The sequence below is a fragment of the Corythoichthys intestinalis genome, chromosome 5, assembly GCF_030265065.1.
Source record: "Corythoichthys intestinalis isolate RoL2023-P3 chromosome 5, ASM3026506v1, whole genome shotgun sequence".
Lineage (NCBI taxonomy): Eukaryota > Metazoa > Chordata > Actinopteri > Syngnathiformes > Syngnathidae > Corythoichthys > Corythoichthys intestinalis.
The window spans coordinates 60,266,236-60,290,371 of NC_080399.1; the positions used below are offsets into that span (position 1 = coordinate 60,266,236).

At 40.1% G+C, this 24,136-nt stretch overlaps 1 protein-coding gene across 2 annotated transcripts in view; it reads right to left on the minus strand.

Annotated features, from left to right (window-relative positions):
- enc2 (ectodermal-neural cortex 2) overlaps window positions 1–21,319 on the minus strand; it is a 46,783-nt gene extending 25,464 nt beyond the window's left edge. The window contains exons 1-5 of one of the 2 annotated variants that reach the window (XM_057837119.1): window positions 21,187–21,319; window positions 12,459–12,648; window positions 7,876–7,981; window positions 5,631–5,876; window positions 1,486–1,575 (exon numbers count right to left, since the gene is read on the minus strand). In XM_057837119.1, coding sequence (XP_057693102.1) covers window positions 1,486–1,575; window positions 5,631–5,876; window positions 7,876–7,981; window positions 12,459–12,640 — 624 coding nt within the window. In that variant the 5' untranslated portion in view covers window positions 12,641–12,648; window positions 21,187–21,319. Of the gene's footprint in view, window positions 1–1,485; window positions 1,576–5,630; window positions 5,877–7,875; window positions 7,982–12,458; window positions 12,649–21,186 lie in introns of those variants that run through there. The other variant, XM_057837120.1, reaches the window with a different exon arrangement.
- Window positions 21,320–24,136: the final 2,817 nt, after the last annotated feature.

Consider the following 24,136-nt stretch of genomic DNA (forward strand, 5'->3'; position numbering starts at 1 on the left):
CGTTTGCTATGGTCATAATGTGCAGATCCTGCACCCCATCCGCAGCAAAATTGTTCGTAGCTTTGTAGCGATTTGTAGTTTCGGAATTGCTGATGAGTGTAGTAACATACACCAAACACTAAATACAGCATGATGTCCATTTCGCGTAGTGGTGGAAGCTTGTCGACATCTTTATTCCATTTGTGTTCGGCTTGCTCGTGAGGGTCAACATTGTTCACATCCTTAAAATTGCTCACATATCTGTCCTTCGCCGTGGTAACAAGTTTGTCTCTGTATCGAACTGGCAAGTTTTCCCTACATTTTTCCATCTTTGGCACTCGTAGTTGAATTGTATTTGCCGTTAAGTTTAAATGTCCCATGATGCAGACGTGCTTCCGAAATGGCTGCGTTGTCGCAAATCTCGCTCGATCCCGTGCTGCTGTGACGTAAACGCTCGAGCCTAATACTGTAATCTGTACTGCATTTTCAAGTCCAACTACATTTTTAAAAAGTTTTCATTACATAGTATTTTTATTTATTTTTACATTTTTTTATATCACATCGGGACATATCGTGATCCTGCCATATCGAGGTGCATCACATCGTGACACAAGTCCCATTCCCTAGTATTTACAACCTCAGATGACAAACTTTTAAATGTCATTATTTACAAAAACAATATAGAAATGCAGAACTTGTTAATATGTTAATACAGGATGGGGGAAAAAATGCCAGGTGTCGGAAAATATTTCTATATCATTATTTATAATCATAAACATTTCTTCATTGCTGTTCTGTCTTCAGGCCATATTCACTGAGTGTCTGCTCTTTTCATAAACAAAACGAACTTTTCTTCTCAAAGCCTGTATGATAGCTTGACATAGGAATTTATTGTTTACAATATGCCGCAGCGAGTATTTTTCCCCCAACTGTTTAATGCATAGGAACTAGTGTGTGACCTGGAGGAAGTTTGTCATCTATGTGGTTTGTGATTTGGTTAAAATCACTTTTAATCAAATCACTCTGCAATCGAGACGACTTCCCTATTCTTAGAAGACTTCCCTATTCTTAGGCTACGTCTTCGCTAGGACGGATAATTGCCTTAAACGTGTAATTAGTTAGACTAGGTTGTGTAATTTCATAAACTACGGACCGGCCACCTAGTGTAGCCGGGGTATCCATACAGTATACAGTGTATTTTTTAGGTGGGTGAACTTGCAAAATCACAAGGGGTGCAAATACTCCCGCTACTCACTGTATACAGTAATAATCAGATACAGAGGAAGTGACGTCATAGAGCGCGCCATTGCTATTTTTTGCGTGGCATAATGGCATTGTAAACAACGGAGGCAAATGGTAAAGATGCGGCTTTCCTGCTCCTCTTTTTACAAAAAAATAAAATATGCGCCCTCATGTAGACGTAGCCTCAGTTCTGACAGAGTATTGGATATATATTTAAAGACAAACAGCAACCAAAAAAAGAAAAACAGAAACAAATTCACTTACCTGTTCATCTTCTATCTCCAGCTCATCACTAAGCACAAGCTCCAGCAGCTTTTCTTTTGTCAAACTATAGAAGTCCTCAGAATCACGTATCTAAAGGACAATGAAAATTTCTTTAAAATAAAAAATGTTGACCAAAATGACAAATACCAAACAGACTGTGATCATATTTTGGGCTCCAAACACAAACAAATTTTAAATAAAAAAAAAAAAGTGGTTTAATGGAAGACGTTCGGCTTTAATTTGCGGGTATTTACTGCCAATTGACCTTTTGCAAACTCTGCCTCCTACGCGGCTATCAACCAATCATATGTCCTAGAGACCATTGTTGAGGGGCATCATCCGACAAAATCTCAGATGCCGAATTACCAAATTGATTCTTTTGGTGCTTTTGAGATCGGCAACCTTCATAAATTTCACCGAAGAAGGTGAAAAGCTTCAACAAGTTGCGTATGTCCAAAATAGTAAAACGATGCACTAATGAAATATCTAAATCAGACACGAGGTACCCCAGAAGTATACCTGTATGAGTATGAATGCGGTTCTTTCCCTTCCCAAAGCCATTAAAAAAAAAAAAAAAATAGAACAGGATTCCAATGGATTAAGAATAGAGGTCGACTGATACAGGATTTTCTAATGCTGATGCAAATACCGATATCTAAAACAATTTTCAGCTTACTGCCGATATCCAAAACCGATATTTGAGGCTGATAGATAATGAAAGGCAATTGTTAAAAATTTCTTCAACAACTTTAAATTTACAATGATGACCTGAGACTTAAACAATTCATTCGGTCTAGTGCAGGGGTGTCCAAACTTTTTGCAAAGGGGGCCAGATTTGGTGTGTTAAAAATGTAAGGGGCCGACTTAGGCTGACGTCCTTTACATAGAACAATATATTTAAGCAAACTTTAGCAAGCCATTCTGTGTGTCACATTTGCTTTTTTACCGTATTGGCCTGAATATAAGACGGCCCTGATTATAAGACGACCCCCTCTTTTACAAGACTCAAGTTTGAAAAAAAGACTTTTTGAACACCAAATTAATTTTTATACAGAAAATAATTACAGTACATCCGAAACAAATGATTATGACGATATATTTGAGAGAAAAAGTATGTTATTTTGCTTCATTCAAATCTTAATATCTGAACATTTAAATATGTAAACTGAAGTGCAATCACATTGTTTTTTTTTTTTTTTAAATGTAAATAAACCAATCTATTGTGATAAAACAACAAAATTGCAATAACTGCATTAACCATCAAAGTGAAGTCTAACTATAACTGTAGTCTTGAAACAAATCTGAATAAGGTAAAACATTGCAATAAAATAATTCTACCTGGTTAAACTTGAGAGAAGCTGAGATCTGTCATGACAGAACATCGCTTCAATGATATCTGGCGCCAGCTAGCGTCGTGAGTGGGGCGAGTAGCTGAGATTTGTCATGACAGAACATCGCTTCAATGATATCTGGCGCCATCTAGTGTCGTGAATGGGTATAATGTCTAGACCGCGAATGTAAGACCACCCCCTCTTTTTCAGTCTTATTTCAATGCAAAAAAAAAACACCGTCTTATATTCGGGCCAATACGGTATTTTTTTAAATTAATAATTTCTACAATCTTTCAACTACTGTCGGGCTCTTGTGAAATACTGCTGCTATAAAATTAAACTAGCTTCAATTTCTTGCTACGTACCTTCCCTGTAATCTTGTCTTACATGTCAACGTGTCTTGTTTAGTAATACCGCCTCACATTAAGCTCTAAAAACAGCGACTGTCTCTTTGCAAATGAGGCAGACACAGTTGTTGCGTATTTTAGTGAAGTAATCGTCCAATTTCTACCTATCCTTGAAGCGTCGGCCGTCGCAGGCAACTTTCCTTTTTTTTGTTGATTGTCGCCATTTTTAAAAATTGGGAGTAACGGGTCACAAGGGGTACTGTTGCTTAGAGTGCTGCTGCCTTTTAGTGGGTAAATGAGGTGCAGGCCAGACGTTATTGATTTTATGACACAGGCTGGGGGCCGGATGAAATTTGACCACGGGCCGCATTTGGCCCCCGGGCCGGACTTTTGACATGTCTGGTCTAGTGCTACCAAACCAACGAACGTAACACTTTTCTATGACTAAACACACTCCGCAAGAACAGAATATCATTTTCAAATAATTGAACGCACCACGGTGTCACGAAGAGATAAACAGATAAATACAGACAAAGAGGTAAACAAGTGAGAGTTAAAGAGGATGTTCGCCACCCCAAAGCTAATGCTAACGTGAATGCTACATTAACGCAACATTTAGAGCAGGGGTATGCAACTCCGGTCCTTGAGAGCTTCTATCTAGATTATTTTCCATGTCTCCCTCCTTAAACACACCTGAATCGAATGATCAGTTCATCAGCAAGCTCTGCACGATTCTGATTATTTGAGTCAGGTGTGTTGAAGAGGGAGACATGGAAAACTGGATAAAGGGTCTCGAGGACCGGAGTTGGATACCCCTGATTTAGAGTGTAAGGATAACTTAGTGTAACGGGTACACGCAGGTCCGTTGTGGAGCGTGGAAACCTCCCTGCCGATTCCTTCACGTAAGGACGCTAACGGCTGCGCCGTTGGCCCGAGCTTTATTGGCACAGTGGTTGCAGAGTTGCCTGCCGAGTGGAAGCGTCGTGGCTCATTCGGCACCATTCTAACCGGTGTGTCAGCGCAGCCCCGCGTGCCACGACGCTTCCACTCGGCAGGCAAGGATGGTAACCACTGCGCCCATAAAGCTCGAGCCGACGGCACAGCCGTTAGCATCCTTACATCAAGGAATCGGCAGGGAGGTTTCCACGCTCCACAACAGACCTGCATGTACCCGTTACATTAGTAAACACCTTTAGATGCTAAAGCAACATTGCATAATCTCTCATGCATGATAAAAAAATATCTTAAAATATATACAAAACAGGCAAGCCAGAAGCTTCCCATAGCAGCCTGTCTTCAAGCTTCAAGCTTCTTCAAACTGCTGCCGGGTCCTTTTGGGGTCCTGCAGTCATTCAGCGGCAGCCACAGTTGCCCACACGGATGCTATATCAAACTCCTGTTTTATCAGCTTTTTGCTTGTTTGTTTAATCGGCCAATGACCAGTGTTGAAAAAAAGTGTATATATCGGCCCGATATATCAGCCGGGCAATATATCGGTCGACCTCTTAATAAGAAGTCGGGGCATATGGTGTCACTCTCAGCTAAATGTCTCCAAAATAAACAAGGACACATATGTGTTCTCTTAAGACTAAGCTAATGCCAGAGGTTAACTAGCGACTGGATATCCAAGTTGTAGTTAATGTTATTGAATATTATATCTTCTTCGGATGTCACTAACATAACGTCTAAGTAAACGTAGCCGTTTCATTAGCTACTTCGTTAACTTAATGTCTTCGTTCGCAGTGAATTATACGAGTGCGCGAACATTAAAGTGATGCTTCTTCTAAGTACGTATACAGGGCGTCCTAGGAAGCATATTGAACATATTTTGGTTTTATTTTTCATGTTACATTTCGTGAACGGACACCTTAGTAACCTAACCCTCTGCTTTGCTGTCAATTTTGAAGCTGTATGCCTCGATAGCTTGCTACAATTTTTCATTTTTTCAACATAACCCTCCGCTTCAAGTTGTAAACCATTTTGCCTCAACCTGGAGGATGTTGCACTGTTGTTGCTCCAAAATCAATCACTTGACACACTCCAGTATACGTCTGCAATTGCTTGTGCCGTTGGAGTGAAGAAGCATGTCGACTAACCAACTGTAACTAAGGGGGCGGAGCTTTTAGGAAAGGCCAATTGCAGAGCACAACGAGACAAAAAGACATTCCCACACACACACACACACTCATATCTACGGACAATTTGGAGTGTCCAATCAGCCTACCATGCACGTTTTTGGGATGTGGTAGGAAACCAGAGTACCCGGAAAAAACCCACCACACAGGCACGGGGAGGAATATGAAAACTCCACACAGGAAGGCCAGAGCCCGGGTTTGATCCTTTGATCTCAGAACTGTAAGACAGATGAGTCTACCAGTCTTCCACCGTGCCGGCGTAAAAAGCCACTATGAATGGTAAATACAATTATTAACTTGTTGATGATTTACTTATAGGTGCATCTCTTTACCGTTTCATAGTGTAGTAAGCACATCCTCCAAGAGAGCTCGTACAGTCTTTTACACTGATGGGCATCTGATAAAAGCATCATCCCTAAACAGTTTGAAGAATGGAGGTTTTTTTCTAAAAATTCTGCTGCAGCATCCCGGATGTCGTGAAACTGCAACATGTCTGCTGCCTCCAACAATGACTCCGCGTTCTCCTCATTTATTATAACTCGAGATGAATACGCATAATCCAGCAAAAGCTCCAAGACCTGTATGAGTAAAAAGAGTAAATTAGTACTATTCTATTTTTTCAGTAACACTACCACACACGCATACACACAAACACAGATGAATAAACAACTAATTTATGTCATAATATTCACGTTCTTGCATTTAGGAAATTTGTTACTCAAGTTTTTTCTTCCCTGTGGATTACATCTACCATCAATAGTCTTCTAATCAGTTTTTGGGTGGGACAAGAATTTTAAGCAGGGACGCCCAGACTTCCTTTCCCCAGCCATTTCCTCCAACTCTTGCGGTGGGACCCTAAAGCTTTCTCGGGCCAGAAAGGAGACATTCTCTCCAACATGTCATCCTCACGGCCCCTTTCCAGAGAGACATGACCATAACACCTCACTATGGAGCAGGTCTGCTGCAACTCCTTTTGGGTGCCCTAAGATGAATAGTCCTAAGAGGCGTGCACCAGTACTACAGGCGCATTTACCAGCGTGCACCAGCACTGCAGGCGCCCTTACCAGCATGCACCAGTACTACAGGCGCGCGTACCAGCGTGCATCAGTACTACAGGGGCGCGTACCAGCGGTATTACAGGCGCATGTACTAGCATGCACTAGTACTACCAGCGCGTGTACTAGTACTACAAGTATGTGTACTGGCGTGGCCTTATAGTACAACTAGTTTTACTTGCGTGCACTTATACTACAAGTAGGTATACTTGCATTTACTTATACTACAAGTATACTGTATAGAGCCTACCCACGTACCACGTGCTCGCTGTATGGTTCCGCCCACTTGTCCGTCAAAACATAGTGTTAACCTGTTACGGCTACGTACATTTCTCCTATTTACGGCGTGTTTTTCTGCTCCTTAACATTAATAATCAAAATGGTGAAGGCGTGTGTGGCTGTTGGTTGCACTAACAGAGAAGATGGAAGGAGAGACTTGAAGTTTTACCGTATTCCGAGGGATCCAAAGAGGAGAGCAAAATGGACGGCTGCAATTCGACGTGAAAACTGGACACCAAAAAAATCACCACAGACTATGTAGTAGTCATTTTATATCCGGTAAGATGCATTTAATATATATTTAGAGGGTTTTGGCCTGACAACCACAATTAAGATCATTGCTAGGCTAATCGCCGACAACATACACGTATGTATGTAGTGAGAGTGCTATCGCTAAACCATATAAATATTAAAAGCCTTAACTCCATTGACAAACGACATGAAATACATTAGACTTGACAGTGGATGTTAGCAATAACAAAAGATTTTGAATTGAAAATTTCGTAACTCACCTTTCCAAGCACAAGATAGATTCCTGCCGAATTTTCGTGGACGAGGACCTGTTTCACCCAACCAGCAACGAAGTATTTATAAGCCTCCAAGCTCTTGAAGTTTATCATATTTTCGTGAGAATAGGCTGATTTAGTGTGGACAAGATAATTGTAAATATCTGCGTAGCAGATGTCAGGCAGACAGGGCGAAGACAGTGGGTCGAAAAACATCGATTTGGGCATCAAATATGGATCTGGCGACTGTATAGAACGAAGCTTTTCCTCATAACGCCTTTTATGCAACAGATCCAGTGAGTTTGCGGCATCAGAAAGCACCGGGTCTTCCATGAAATGCATTTTAAGTTCCGCCATCAATTGAAAACAATGCTAATACAGAGTCAAAATGATGGACAAGTGGGTGGAACCATACAGCGAGCACGTGGTACGTGGGTAGGCTCTATAGCACAGCAAAACCCACACAATTTCCAGAAATTATATTTTGTAGTTTGTGATTGAAATGCAACATTGGTTTGACAATATAACTTGATTCTCCTTTGCGAAACACTTATTGGCAGCCCAAAGGGGATGGAAAGGGATGTTGTGAACTTCAATATCAGTTTCATCCTGGTTGCGGTACCATTTTTGGCAACAAATCTTACATATTGCACCTTTCAGTGATTAATTTATATATGGTGAGTGTAGATTTTCCAAGTAATATTGTAATATTAATAATAGTATTGTAATGTTCATACCTCTGGGTGTATACTGTCTCTAAAATTGACTTCTCTGTCCATACTTTCCCGTAGCCCTCCACTGAACATGGCTTCAAAGTAACGGCTGCAAGCTGCCAATACTGCTCTGTAACATAGAAAGTCTTACCGTTAGGCACCCATCAAAATGTTTTGCTCAAAAGTTTAAATGCCCTGGTAAGGTTTGTGAAATACTGATAATTTGTTTTAAAACTAGGACTGAGTATGGAGGAAAACTTTTCTTCAATCTGAGGAAGCGATTTCTAAACATAAAAATATGTGTACCTTTTTGAAAGCATAATGACTGAACCAATAAAGGAATGCACCAAAAATCCAGCTGTAGAAAAATTTCACCTGAAAAGACTTCTTTTTCCCACCAAAATAACACATCTGGAAAACATTTTTTCACCATAATGCTGAATCAATGGGAGATTTTCTGCAATAAGATTCATCAACCTGAATTAATTCCTAAGCTATGGGGACAGTCGGTCGCATTTATTCTCAAACACGCAACGCCGGATTTAGGTTGAAAAAGTACAAAAGCTGTACCACATACAAACAGGAAGGATTGTCTCACCGCATACAAACAGGGAGGATTGTCTCAAGAGTGATTTGGTCAAGGATTCAAGGTAAAAATTAATTACACCAGCCTTGAGCTCCCCGAGGGCACCTGGTCCCACACCAACTCCAACGCCAATGGCAACAAGCAGATCTTATTACAATTTGTGATTTATAAATAAGTCAAAATGGATAAAAATAAAAATATTGTCATTTACTAATTGTGTTATTTTACTTACTTACTTAATGCTGCAACACGATTATTAAATTAGTTGCCAACGATTTTTTGATAATTGATTTTTGCCAGCAACTACAGTATGTGCAGCCCCGTTTGGGTCCTTGTTTGTTTGTAATGTGAGGCTGCTCACGTATGCCAGTGATTAGGGCAAGAGAGAGAGAGAGTTCACTGCTACACTCAGGTTGAGTTGCTGAATCAGTAATCATAGACTTCAAAATGATATTCACGGGACACATTCCAGACACTGCGCCACGCCTTCAAGAAGGGGGGCCGTCCGACAGTCCTCTTCAGTTATTCGCAGTTTGTCACAGTTATTCAACACATGCAGCAATCTAACGCCGGATTTAGGTTGAAAAAGTACGAAAGCTGTAACGCATACAAACAGGAAGGATTATTTCAGGTGTGATTTGTTCGAGGATTCAAGGTAAATATTATATTTTTCGTACCGTGCATGCATGATCGAAGCATTTATTCGCAGAAATGTTCTTCTTTGTTTACACGTGGAGGCGGCTAATTTTCATAACTGACTAGCCTCATAGTTTACTTTTAACCAAGAATCGAGACTGTTTTACATCCATATCTATAAAGAATTCAGGGATTTAAGCATTTATTCATAAAATTTTTGCCAGAAAAGCTCCTTTTACGCCAGGCGGCCGTTAGCCTCATTCGCTAACAGGGTAGCATTGTACTTCGACAATATACGTAAAATAAACGCTAACTGCACGGTTTCTTTGCTTTTAACAAAAATCAAGACTGTTTTACATCCATGTCTATGAAGAATTCTGGGATTTAACCATTTATTCACAAGAGTTTTTGCCAAAAAAGCTGTGTTTACGTCAGACGGCCACTAGCCTCATTCGCTAACAGAGTAGCATTGTACTTCGACATATTTACGTAAAATACAATGGGGCAAATAAGTATTTAGTCAACCACTAATTGTGCAAGTTCTCCCACTTGAAAATATTAGAGAGGCCTGTAATTGTCAACATGGGTAAACCTCAACCATGAGAGACAGAATGTGGGGGAAAAAAAACAGAAAATTACATTGTTTGATTTTCAAATAATTTATTTCAAATCATGGAGGAAAATAAGTATTTGGTCAAGACCAAAAGTTCATCTCAATACTTTGTTAATGTATATACCCCTTGTTGGCAATAATGGAGGCCAAACGTTTTCTGTAACTCTTCACAAGCTTTTCACACACTGTTGCTGGTATTTTGCTCCATTCCTCCATGCACATCTCCTCTAGAGCAGTGATGTTTTGGGGCTGCCGTTGGGCAACACGGACTTTCAACTCCCTCTGCAGATTTTCTATGGGGTTGAGACCTGGAGACTGGCTAGGCCACTCCAGGACCTTGAAATGCTTCTTACGAAGCCACTCCTTTGTTGCCCTGGCTGTGTGTTTGGGATCATTGTCATGCTGAAAGACCCAGCCACGCCACATCTGCAATGCCCTTGCTGATGGATGGAGATTTTCACTCAAAATCTCTCGATACAAGGCCCAATTCATTCTTTCCTTTACACAGATCAGTTGTCCTGGTCCCTTTGCAGAAAAACAGCCCCAAAGCATGATGTTTCCAACCCCATGCGTCACAGTGGGTATGGTGCAATTCAGTAGTCTTTTTCCTGCAAACAAGAGAACCTGTGTTTCTACCAAAAAATTCTATTTTGGTTTCATCTGACCATAACACATTCTCCCAGTCCTCTTCTGGATCATCCAAATGCTTTCTAGCGAACCACAGACGGGCCTGGATGTGTACTTTCTTCAGCAGGGGGACACGTCTGGCAGTGCAGGATTTGAGTCCCTGGCAGCGCATTGTGTTACTGCTAGTAGCCTTTGTTACTGTGGTCCCAGCTCTCTGTAGGTAATTCACTAGGTCCCCCCGTGTGGTTCTGGGTTTTGTGCTCCCCGTTCTTGTTATCATTTTGACGCCACGGGGTCAGGAGGAAGTTGAAAGTCCGTGTTGCCCAACGAGAGCCCCAAAACATCACTGCTCTAGAGGAGATCTGCATGGAGGAATGGGCCAAAATACCAGCAACAGTGTGTGAAAAGCTTGTGAAGGGTTACAGAAAACGTTTGGCCTACGTTATTGCCAACAAAGGGTACATAACAAAGTATTGAGATGAACTTTTGTTATAGATCAAATACTTATTTTCCACCATGATTTGCAAATAAATTCTTTAAAAATCAAACAATGTGATTTTCTGTTTTTTTTTCCCCCACATTCTGTCTCTCATGGTTGAGGTTTACCCATGTTGACAATTACAGGCCTCTCTAATATTTTCAAGTGGGAGAACTTGCACAATTAGTGGTTGACTAAATACTTATTTGCCCCACTGTAAATGCTAATTGCACGGTTTCTTTGCTTTTGGCGAAGAATCGAGACTGTTTTCATCCATAACAATGAAAAATTCGGGGATTTAAACATTTAGTCACATGAATTTTCACCAGAGAAGCTGTTTACGCCAGGCGGCCGCTAGCCTCGTTCGCTAACAGTATATAGTGTATATATTGAGCTCCTGGGGGGGAGCATTTAGACTTTTTCCAGTTTGTTGTGTGTGTTCCGCCATTGTGTCACACATTGACTCTGGGATTATGTGGTTGTTGTTGCATTCCCTGCATTCGTGTTATACTTCACCGGTTTGTTTCCGCGGCTATAGATCCACGATTACAGGAATTATACCCCCTTTTGGGCCTGGGAGAGGAGTATGACACAGGTGCCCATACGGAGTTTGTGGTTTGCGAAGTGGCTTTAGATGATGGCGATCTCCCTGACGATGATGATGATGGTTTTTCCATTCCGGAAACTTTCATTCAGACCCCGCCACCACCTCCAACTCCGGGTTATGACAATATGCGTCGACATGCCTAATGATCCGATTGAATAAAGCTTTTTAGGAGGTTCTTTCTGATGATGTTTCTGTCGCAAATATTGAATAAACAGGCGGGAAATGTTGAGGTAATTATCTAGGTTTGATTGATTAAATATTTGCTTGATTGATTGATTGAATATTTGCTTGTGCTCATATATACCATAAATAATACATATTGCCATATTTTTCTTACTAGTATAACCAGTAAATGATTATTGCTTGCTATACCAGGTTGTAGTATAATGCTTAAGTGTTATAAAGAGTAAAAGAGGGTCGGGATGACAACTGCCTTGCTTCATGGCCGCATCATTGCGTAACTAGACCTTCCGAGGCATCTTCAGCACCTGGCGTCTTTCGTCTAGACCTTCGAGGACAATTTTCCATCCGAGGACATCTACCATGGCCGCAGCGTTGCATAACTGAAGTGTCTGGGTCATTTTGACTGTTTACATGATTGTTTACATGAGCCCTTGCTTACACACGTGTACTGACTTAGTTCCACCTACATGCACACACATATCCAATCGAAAATCACATGGGTGTCTCCAGCTTGCTCTCCCCCTCCCTCAGGGCGGCACCCATTTTTAGGACAAACCCCTAAATAAAATACCAAGGAGGATTTTTTTCTTTAGATCAGTTTTGGTGACTGTCACTAGTCACTCTTTGCTCTCCTTGGCCAAGAAAACTGAGTGTCTTCTCTCCTTATTTTTGGGTAATTTTACAATGTCTACCTAAGGATCTATTTTTGAACTTGACACAAATCACGAATATACACTAATTTAGGATCTCGAAAATACATGTGAAAATCATGGATATATTTGTGGCGCTTGAAAAAACATGCATGAATCGTAGATGATTGTGTGAATTGCGGGAACCTGATAGTAATATACATTTCAACAAAGAATAATTTCCTTACCTGTGACACTGAAAGGAGTGGTCCCCAGCCCACAGCGTGATATCTGTGAACATACTCTGTTTCCTCATTGTGTTTAGATGAGTCAAGACACTGTCAGGGTGGGAAGGCTTGTGGAACAGTGAAATGTTCATGGACCCCGTGCTGGTGCGGGATTTCCGATTCTCATGAACAGTCACCGACATGATGGAGTCTAGTTATTAACATTAAGGGAAGAAAACAGAACTGCATTAACATTGCAGCTATAGTGCATATGCACTAATGTATTGATGGCATATCAAGTTCCTGCATAGAAACAATCAATCCTACTTTAAGGAAAATTGGCTAGTTCATCCCCATGTCATGGTTATGGTTATGGTGTTACAGTTATATAGCGCTTTTCTGTATTTACAAAAATGCGAAGGGGGTCGGTCACTCCCAGACCCTATCCCCAGTGTATGCATACCATATCAGAATGGGCAACAACTTGGCTCGGTAGTGAAAATGGACCTACATCTAGCCCGGTCATTCTTCCTGTGTCATTTAGGCCTAGTTCCTGTGTGATCAGTAAACCTTCCAAGTAACCATATTTTCCTCACCAGCTAAAAAAATGCACAATAAAGAGGGAAAAAAAACCTAAGTCGCACAGGAGTATTATGCCATACTTTTTTGGGAGAATGCCATTTAATCAGAAACCAAGAACAAATATTATACCTTATTATAGGGATGTTCCGATCTGATCACCAAATCGGAAATCGTGCCATTTTTCAGAGGATCAGGTTTTTAATTTTAAAAAATACAATTTTAAATACATTAAAAAATGTTTTTCTGCTACATGCTTATACAGAACCACAGCCTCTCACCCTCCCTCCTGCTAAGCAGTGCGACCAAATTGTTTTTTGTTGGTCACCGGTGCAGTAGGCGTTTGGTACTTATGTCAACGATGATTGACAGGTTTGTACTACAGCTGTCCCGACTAGTCGACGTTGTCGACGTCATCGATGACGTTAATGCGTCGACAGGCAAAACATACCGTCGACGGATAATGACGGGTTAAAAAAAAAATTACATGCTGATAAAGTTTAGAATGGTGGGTGCTCGCGATGCATGCGGTTGTTACTGGCACCCCCAAGGGAGCCGCTGTTATTCTCAATGTGACCGGTGTTGGCATTGTCAGATTGAGCAGAGAGGAAGAAAGTGGGCGAGCAGGAGGGGGAGCGAGATAGGTGAGCACCGAGTTGGGAAACTGCGCGTTAAGCGCAGAGTGAAGTAGCTGCATCCCCCACGTTTTTGTTTAGGTCAATAAAAGTATCCTTAAAAAGCCATCCGACGCCTCTCCGTGTTTTTATGCACGCCTCCGCCTTCCTGAGGAGGAAATCGAATGAACCGACGACAACGAGCCAAGTGAATCGCCGGTTCACTCCTCACTTGAAAACGCCGCCAATTACCAAAAAAGGCAGAATTGGTAACACGGTGAAAGCGGCATACAGCAAAAAAAGCAGACCAGAATAGCCAGAGTCTGGAATTATTTCAAGGAAAATATGGATGGTGCCACTCTGATACTCTTTGCTAAGCTGAGCTCGCATACCACGCACGGTAGCACGTCGGCTATGAACGAACACTTGAAGCGCCGTCACCCAAGTGTAATTTTCGAAGACTACAAGAAACAACAAGCTAGCGGATTGTAAGTCCATACAAATTTCTAACAATTTTTTTTAATGGAAGTTGCCTTTATGTGCGTCGTATCAACATGCATTTTTATTTACATGTATATACACTCACCGGCCACTTTATTAGGTACACCTGTTCAACCGCTCGTTAACACTTAATTTCTAATCAGCCAATCACATGGCCGCAACTCAGTGCATTTAGGCATGTAGACATGGTTTAAGACAATCTCCTGCAGTTCAAACCGAGCATCAGTATGGAGAAGAAAGGTGATTTGAGTGACTTTGAACGTGGCATGGTTGTTGGTGCCAGAAGGGCTGGTCTGAGTATTTCAGAAACTGCTGATCTACTGGGATTTTCACGCACAACCATCTTTTCGGTTTACAGGGAATGGTCCGAAAAAGAAAAAATATCCAGTGAGCGACAGTTCTATGGGCGGAAATGCCTTGTTGATGCCAGAGGTCAGAGGAGAATGGCCAGACTGGTTCGAGCTGATAGAAAGGCAACCGTGACTCAAATAACCACCCGTTACAACCAAGGTAGGCAGATGAGCATCTCTGAACGCACAGTACGTTGAACTTTGAGACAGATAGGCTACAGCAGCAGAAGACCACGCCGGGTGCCACTCCTTTCAGCTATGAACAGGAAACTGAGGCTACAATTTGCACAAGCTCATCAAAATTGGACAATAGAATACTGTATTGGAAAAACGTTGCCTGGTCTGATGAGTCTCGATTTCTGCTGCGACATTCGGATGGCAGGGTCAGAATTTGGCGTCAACAACATGAAAGCATGGATCCATCCTGCCTTGTATCAACGGTTCAGGCTGGTGGTGGTTGTGTAATGGTGTGGGGAATATTTTCTTGGCACTCTTTGGGCCCCTTGGTACCAATTGAGCATCGATGGAACGCCACAGCCTACCTGAGTATTGTTGCTGACCATGTCCATCCCTTTATGACCACAATGTACCAAACTTCTGATGGCTACTTTCAGCAGGATAATGCGCCATGTCATAAAGCTGGAATCATCTCAGACTGGTTTCTTGAACATGACAATGAGTTCACTGTACTCAAATGGCCTCCACAGTCACCAGATCTAAATCCAATAGAGCATCTTTGGGATGTGGTGGAACGGGAGATTCGCATCATGGATGTGCAGCCGACAAATCTCCACCAACTGTGTAATGCCATCATGTCAATATGGACCAAACTCTCCGAGGAATGCTTCCAGCACCTTGTTGAATCTATGCCACGGAGAATTGAGGCAGTTCTGAAGGCAAAAGGGGGTCCAACCCGTTACTAGCATGGTGTACCTAATAAAGTGGCCGGTGAGTGTATATACATACATATTTATATATACATACATATATATATACATACATATATATATATATATATATATATATATATATATATATATATATATATATATATATATATATATATATATATATATATATATATATATAAATATAAAATCATTATATAATATTTCATTTAATTATTATTAAATTTATTAGGATCATGGAAGGTCCCACTTGGGGAAAATATATACATATATCCTGTATATACATAATGTAATAAAAATATATATGGTTAACACAGCACTGGCCTGCTTACTGTAATCCATGACTGCACTAAAGTTAGTTACTTTATATTATAAAGTATTAATGTGTATACTATATACATATAGTAGTATACTATAAAATTAATACTATATATTTAATTTTTGTTACAGTGACTATGTGTGCCTTTCATTCAAAATAATTGTGGTAATATTTCAGTGTGCCCTCTGCTTTATCTATTTTCAGGTTAAAACAACAGTTGAACAGAATTTTCCTCTCCCCAAAAAATGCGGAATGCACACCAGAAAAAGCATTTGAACTCACACAAAGTATTCTGAAAATGATTGTCCGGGACATTGCAATTCATCTTAACATGTAGAACAATATAGACAATGATATACCACAAAAAGAGAAAGAATTGTTTTGACTCCTGTTAAAAAGGGGAAGTCATAGTGTTTCCGTTTACATTTTTTTTTTTTTTTTTTTGCACTATAAATGCCAGCAGCATACCTCATTGTTTGTGATTTATTATTGATATTTATGTTATTTATTTATACGTTAATAAAGAATTTAGGTGTTCCAAAATGTGAATTAATAAGCTTCAACAAAAATGTCATCATTAAAGTAGTAAAATATATATATATATTAGATTAGTCGACTAATCGTAAATAGTCGGCTGACTAATCGGGAGGAAATCAGTCGTTTGGGACAGCCCTAGTTTGTACCTTTGGCCTGAGAAACCTTGGTAGCTCGACGATGAAAGGCACAAATGTGTTAATCATCGTTAAACTTGCAACCCAGTCTTGTTAGGGTGCATGGAATCATGAATGCTTTGAAATCCCAGGACATTTTAAATCAAAATCTGTTGCCCTCTGCCCGAAAGCTGAAGATGGGTCGTCACTGGGTCTTTCAGCAAGACAATGACCCTAAACATATGGCCAAATCTACACAGAAATGGTTCACCAGACATAAAATCAAGCTCCTCCCATGACCATCTCAGTCCCCAGACCTTGTATTGTTGGCAAAAGGGGGTTGTACAAAGTATTGACACCAGGGGTGCTAATAATTGTGACACACATTATTTGGTGTCCAATAATTATTTCTTTATGTGGGATTTTTTCCCCACTGAATAAATGCACTTGTATTGAAGGTTGGATTTTTCTCTTTTTTTCCATTAAGGTCACATATTATTTGAATAAGAAAAATTATTAGAAGCTAAAAAACACATCTTAACCAGGGGTGCCAATAATTATGGAGGGCACTGTATGTGCCTTGTGACTGGCTAGCAACCTCTTCAGGGTGTACAGTGGTATGAGAATGTATCTGAACCTTTTGGAATTTCTCACATTTCTGCATAAAATCTCCATCAAATGTGATCTGTCAAAATCACACAGATGAAAATACAGTGTATGCTTAACTAAAACCACCCAAATATATATGTTTTCATATTTTAATGAGGATATCATGCAAACAATGACGGAAAGGGGGAGTGGGGGGGTAAGTAAGTGAACCCTCTGCCTAAGGAGACTTAAAGAGCAATTGAAATTTTACCAAACATTTTAAGTCAGTTGTGTGCCCAATCACTGATGAGTGGCCTAAAGCTGCCCTGCCCACTATAAAACACACATCGGGTAAGAATTGTCTTGATGAGAAGCATTGTCTGATGTGCATCAAAGCTCGGTCAAAAAAGCTGTCTGAAGACCTGCGATCAAGGATTGTTGATTTGTATAAAGCTGGGAAAGGATACAAAACCATCTCTAAAAGTCTAAATGTTCATCAATCGACAGTCAGAGAAGTTGTCTACAAATGGAAAGAGATTGGCCGCTGTTGCTTCTCTCCCAAAGAGTGGTCGTCCACCCAAAGATGACGCCAAGAGTTCAGCCCCGAATACTCAAGAGAGGTAAAAAAGAACCCTAGAGTGTCTGCTAAAGACTTACAGAAATCACTGGCACAGTCCAATATCTCTGTGCACACATCAACTATATGTAAAACAATCGCCAAGAATGGTGTTTATGGGAGGACTCCACGGAGGAAGCCACTGCTGTCTAAAGAAAACATATGGACTGATGAAACCAAAGTTGAATTGTTTGGGAGTAACACACAACGTCATGTGCGGAGGAAAAATGGAATAGCGCACCAACATCAACACCTCAACCTCACCATGAAGCATGGTGGAGGGAGCATCATGATTTGGGGCTTTTTTTCTGCAATCATTAATGGAAGATTGAATTCAAAAGTTTATCAGGATGTTTTGCAGGAAAACCTGAGGCCGTCCGTCAGACAGTTGAAGCTAAAATGAGGATGGATGATGCAACAAGACAATGATCCGAAACACAGAAGTAAATCAACTTCAAAATGGTTTCAGAAGAACAAAATACACGTTCTGGAGTGGCCAAAGGAAAATCCAGACTTGAAGCCCATTGAGATGCTAAGACATGACCTAATGACAGCAATTCATGCCAGACATCCCAGGAATCTGACTGAATGACAGCAGTTTTGTAAAGAAGAATGGGCCAAAATTAGTCCTGATTGATGTGCCAGACTGATCTTCAGCTAAAACAGTGCTTCTCAATTATTTTCTGTTACGCCCCCCACAAGCAAGACGTAAATGTTTCGCGCCCCCCCAAACTATCTGCCGCCACTGTAAATAGTATCATTTGTCTATAAAATTACTATCATAAATACGCATCTGCCTAACACTGTGTCCTTTTTTTCTAATAAAGAAAAAAAGTAACAGATCAACTTATAATAAAGTATAACTTTATTCACGTTGTTTTGTTTGTAACAGAGAAGACTTGACGAGCATCAATTTGCCTGAATTAAAAAAAAAAAAAGTCAACGTTCAAACTGTAAAAATACACTCGTTACATTTTTGACCATTTGATACAGAAAAATAAAATGTAATAAAATCAGTAAATAATAACAAATTCGAATTGATTAGAAACATGTCCCCAAAATTTGACCGAAAAAAACAAAAGTGAATAAAAGAAAAAAAGAGTGTCCTTGGACAGATGGACAGTTTTTATTTTTGCTGCTCACACTCAGTATTACCTCCTTTGCAAAGGTGTGGAGTTATTTTGCAATGAGCATGCGATCAATGCTCACTGGTTTACTGATATAACACTGACAAAGCGGGACGATTGTTGGCAATATTCGGCACGTTTTCGCTGAAAAACAATCAAGCGGCTTATCAATGAGATTGGGGTCGAATGTCTTTAAGTGGCGTCTTAATTGATTTGGCTTCTGGCTGTCCGCTATAAATATTTTTGGACACAGTAAACAGTGGTCTTTCCTCATCACACACTGTATTAAAAGTCAAAGCTAAAAGGCAAACGGTACAAAAAAAGCGCATTCTCGGCGGCCGAGGTAGAACCGTAGGTGAGGGCGGTCGACGTGACGATCCCAAGCCGAAAATGGCACTTCTCGGGCGGCGACGTGAGAACCCGACAAGACCGTGGGTCGCTGCGTGAGTGAGTCCGGTCGGAAAACGGCTTTCGAAAACGGCGGCGGAGCACTGCTCTTCATATCTGTTTTCTGTGTGCTGAGTGCTCTTCCTTAGTTCAAAAATACTGAACGCACTCTGTAAATGAGAGCGCCACTGCCACCCACTGAGTGGATGTGCAAGTACACGTTATTCCAGTACGGCAAAAAAATAAAATAAAAAGCATGTTCCCCGAGGACACATGCGCCCCCCCTGGCATCGCTCTGCGCCCCCCCAGGGGGGCGCGCCCCACTATTTGAGAAGTACTGAGCTAAAAGAAGCGTCTGGTTGAAGTTATTGCTGCCAAAGGGCGGGGAACAAAATATTAAATGTGATAGTTCACTTACTTATTTTCCCCCCTTCTGTCATTGTTTGCATACTATCCTCATTAAAATACTAAAACCTATAAATGTTTGGGTGGTTTTAGTTCAAGCAGACACTGTTTTTTTCATCTGTGTGATTTTGACAAAGATCAGATCACATTTGATGGTGATTTTTTGCAGAAATGATAGAAATTCCAAAAGGTTCCGATACTTTGTCATACCACTGTACCGCACCTCCTGCCTGGAGTTAGATGTGATAAGCTCTGGCAACCCCTCAACCCTTGTGAAGATAAGCTTTTCAGAAGATGAATGAATGAAGGGATTATATGAATGTTATGTAGAGTGATTCAAAGTATCGCGTTAAATGTTATGCAATGAAAAATGCGGGTGTGCTTACATTACATTTTGTGCTGGTGCACCTGAAGAAGAAAGTTGCAACCAATGCAAAAAGTAACTGTGGAGCTTCGGCAATACATATCGCAATGTTAATTTTTTTTCTCATATCGTTCATGCCTATCTCGATAGAGAGACAGAGCTATTCAAGTTATCTGGTTATCTCGTTAAAATATCGCAATGTAGCATCGCAATATTTCGCAAACCCTCCAAAAATTGCAATGATAGTTTTATTCCAATATCGATAAGCACTAGATTCATAAGTTTGTAATTTTATGCATTTACTATGAAAGTATTTATCGGTTAAACAGTGAAAATTTGAGGAAAACTTTGCATGTCGATTGTGCACCCCTAAAATTTTAAGTTAGGCGCCACTGTGCTCTTAGTAAAAAAATGTTAGTCTTGAGCCCTGGACTATTTGTCAATGACAGAATCAATTGCGCCAAAAAGCACAGTGCATTTAAGTGAACCCTGTGTAAACGGGAGAGTAACCAGAATATTTTCTGCATGTAAACAGAGCTAATGTTGTGCTTCCATGTCAGGTAATTTCTGTTAATTTTCATAATTCTTTTTTTTGTCTGTCATAATTTTTAAAATTCTCTCTCGTCATCATAGACTCCCAACAAAGCAACGAATACCAAGCCCTTTAACTCATTTCTTATCATGCGGTCAACCGTGCAAGCATACATTTTCTTTAGATGTAAACAAAACGAGAGGGTATTATTGTGGCTACTTAGTTGCCTCACAAGGCCACAAATATTCTGCCACTTTTAATGGCAGAACTTGGTCTCCAAGCAAAAGGTGTGCCTCGTGAATGGAAGCTACGGACTACTTGGTAAAAAAACAAATGCCACGGAAGCTTTAAAATAAAATAAACAGTGGGACCACACCACCAAACATAAACATTGTTTCGACAGATTGTGGCCGTCAACTAGTCACATGTTTAAAGGCATTCATCATATCAATACACATGTAGCACATAGATATACCGATTCATTTGATCACGCTTCAAGTAATATTTAAAAACCCCCTTTGGAATAAATTCCAGCGCATGGGTTTTTTTTCCAGTTCAGACTTAAACGTGTTTCGATGTTGCTAAATGTCGCAAGATTTGTAATGAAGTCAATTTTCAGGCAAATATCAAAAAACATCTAAATACTGTCTCTCGAAAGCTATGTGTGCCCAGTAAAGCAAATGCCGTCAAATGGGCAAACATTAAATACCGAATTGTAAAGCGAGCAAACGGTGGAGTCAGGGAGAAAAAAATCTGCTCGGTGTTGCTTTTATAGTAAGAAAAAAACGAGCTTGGTTTGTAGTACTTACTCAGGTAAAGATTCCAAATGTAATGTTAAAACACCCACGGTTTGGACATCAGGCTTACAGGAGAGACCTCCTCACCTACCCAAAACACAATCACCATACAAAAATGTTGAGTAGACTGGCCCTGAAGCTCGAAAGGCCACAGACATCGTTTACCTAGACGCCCTATTATGTGCCGAGGGTTGCTTGTCGCCGCCATATTGGCTGGGTACACTCACCCCATCGCTTAGCATCAGACCTAAAAAAAAATTCTATGGAGGACCAAAATTGCTCCAAAAGAATATATATAAATTAAAAAATAAATAAGAGTTGAAATAAAAACGACCATAACTACAAAAATAAGAAACAAGATTGGAAATAAATACATAAATAAATAGAAGTTAAAAAAAAAAAAAAAAAAAAAAAAACATATAAAAGAATACAGTGATCCCTATTCTTTTTTTTGCGGTTAATGGGGACCGCCCCAACCCACGAAAATCTAAAATCTGTGAAGTGGAGCCCGAGCTTATTTACATTTTTTTTTTTTTTTGGGGTGTGCTAAATTTATTTATTCACATTTACAGCATGGGAAAGCGATACATATAAATATAATAATAATTTTCCCCAATTTAAAAAAAATTAAAAACTAAAACAAACCAAGGTTAATTTGACAAAAATAATAAGATTTAAAACAGTAAAATTAAATACAAGAACACATGTGGAAATATATATGGCGGAAAACACAGACAAGACTGAAAAAGCAGTTTCTGCTCTTGCACTCCTCTTTAAAAGAAGCTGCTGTATTTTAAACCAAAACAACTGTTGTGTTTGATAGAACAATATGTCTATATGCTGCCATAGCAGATTCATGGTGCATTAGTCCCCCGAACTATTTTTAATTTGTCCGTTTTACCCCTTGAAACCCCCATTTAGAGACGTCGCGCAACCGCTTTTGTTTCAAACCAGCCATAAAACAAAGGGAATTAATCATATTTCTTATTCAAATTGTCTGTCATTTTTAGCTTCTAATTATTAATTGATGTCTAATATTTCGTTAAAAAAAAAAACGACTTTAAAAAATTATTCACTCGCATATTTTAAACTTTTAAACAAATGACGTCACAATGAAAAAACTGGTGTCTATAAAAAAGTCACGGATATCTACCTCATTACTATCGCTTAATTGTATTTTTTTTTTTTTTTTTTGTTACTGTTGCATTTTCTCCGATATGTTAGGTGATAAATAACTGATCCAAACAAAGAAACATTGGGGGAAAAAAAACGTTTAAAAGGGTAAATATATGTTTTCCACCATATAAATTGAATTAAATATCAATCAAAATACAGTATATATATACATATAAGTGCTTTGCTCTAGTATTTAATTATTTCATTGTCAGTGTGAACATGAGGGCGGAAATGTTGTCGTCTTCAAATCCCTCTGCCTGTCCATCTGCTTGCTTGCACAACCTGACTCCACTCCACGAATCCCTTGTTGCCTGCTTGCATGTCTGCTGATCTGTGAATACACTATATGAGGCGATCGGCCCCTCTGGCCTCGAGGCATCAGCCACGACAGTCTGCATTTCTCCAAAATGTTTCTATCAGGCTGAGATCAGCCTTCGTTTATCCACCTATAAAGCTCTATTAAGAAATTTAATGTATAACTTCAAAATGAACCTGAAAATAATATTTCAATTAAAATAACAGACCCTACAAAGAACTTTAGATTTTTTTAGATTTTTGATATTAGTTCAAGCATTTGGTGCCATTGGCGTAAGACTATTTATTGTGCACTGATAGCTTGTGTCATGCAATTAACGAGACCTCCGTCGTTGTTTTACATGCTTTATTTTGCTGCCATGACACAGCCGTTCTTCATGCCTTGAGGCTGCTTAGCCCCTCCCCTCTTACCCCCCCATCTTATACTGCAAGGATGATATATTTCCTTGACACCTCCCCCTTTTATTTGTGTGAAGGCCTTAAGCCAAGGACAAAACACAAAACATTTTCACACGGACCCTGAACCCTCTCAAAACACTCACAACTATGAAATGAACAGGATCAAAACTCTCTACTTTTTTTTTGTTTGTTTTCATTTACACAATTACAAAAGTGTAAGAACATGTGTAGATCACCATAGATTACATCATTTTTTCTTCACAATAACACAACTTGGTTAACATTACAGATTCAAAGATTCAATCTTTTAACAGTCTTGCTCACCCTTCCGGCTCGCGTAACATTAATTGCAGGTGATGGCTGTGTTTGCTGTTGAGGCAAATCAACAGTTGGTACCTGGTTTTGAGGTAGCCTCCCCTGTTGATCACCAGCCATTTCTGGAATAGGCTGAGCATCTTGTCCTTCCAATTCGCTAGCAACGTTGTGCGTAGGGACGTTGTTTTCTCCGTTTCTCATCACCACCCGGAGTGTGAATAAGATCAGAACGTTTCAACTCACATTTTCGTTGCACCACTGCAGGATCACTCCATTGTTTATCAGAGTCCAGTTTCACCAAAACTCTGCTGCCCCGCTGGAGAGGTGGTAGTTCCTGTGCCCAGTGTCTTCAGTTGAAGTAGAAGGCTTGCTTCCTCTTCTCCTCAGAATCCTTCCGCCGGATCAGCCCCAGGTCTGGCCATCTTGGTTTCAAGTTGTCATCAAGGGTAGGTAATGTACGAATTTTACGGCCCATCTGCCGGACTTACCCCAGTACATGACGATGGTGTGACTCTTTAACTTATGAGGACCAACAAGGGGTCTTTTTGTTGCTAAATCCATTTTGCTGTCTGCACTGCTCTTTCAGCATATCAATTACCAGAAGGATGGTGCGGACTGGACGTAATATGTTAAAAGTCATACAAACACACAAAAGTCAAAGTCATACTCTAAACTGAACTTTTTAAAAATCCCACATGCAAATCGAGGCCCATTATCTGTACAAACAACATCAGGTATCCCAAACCTCACAAAGGTA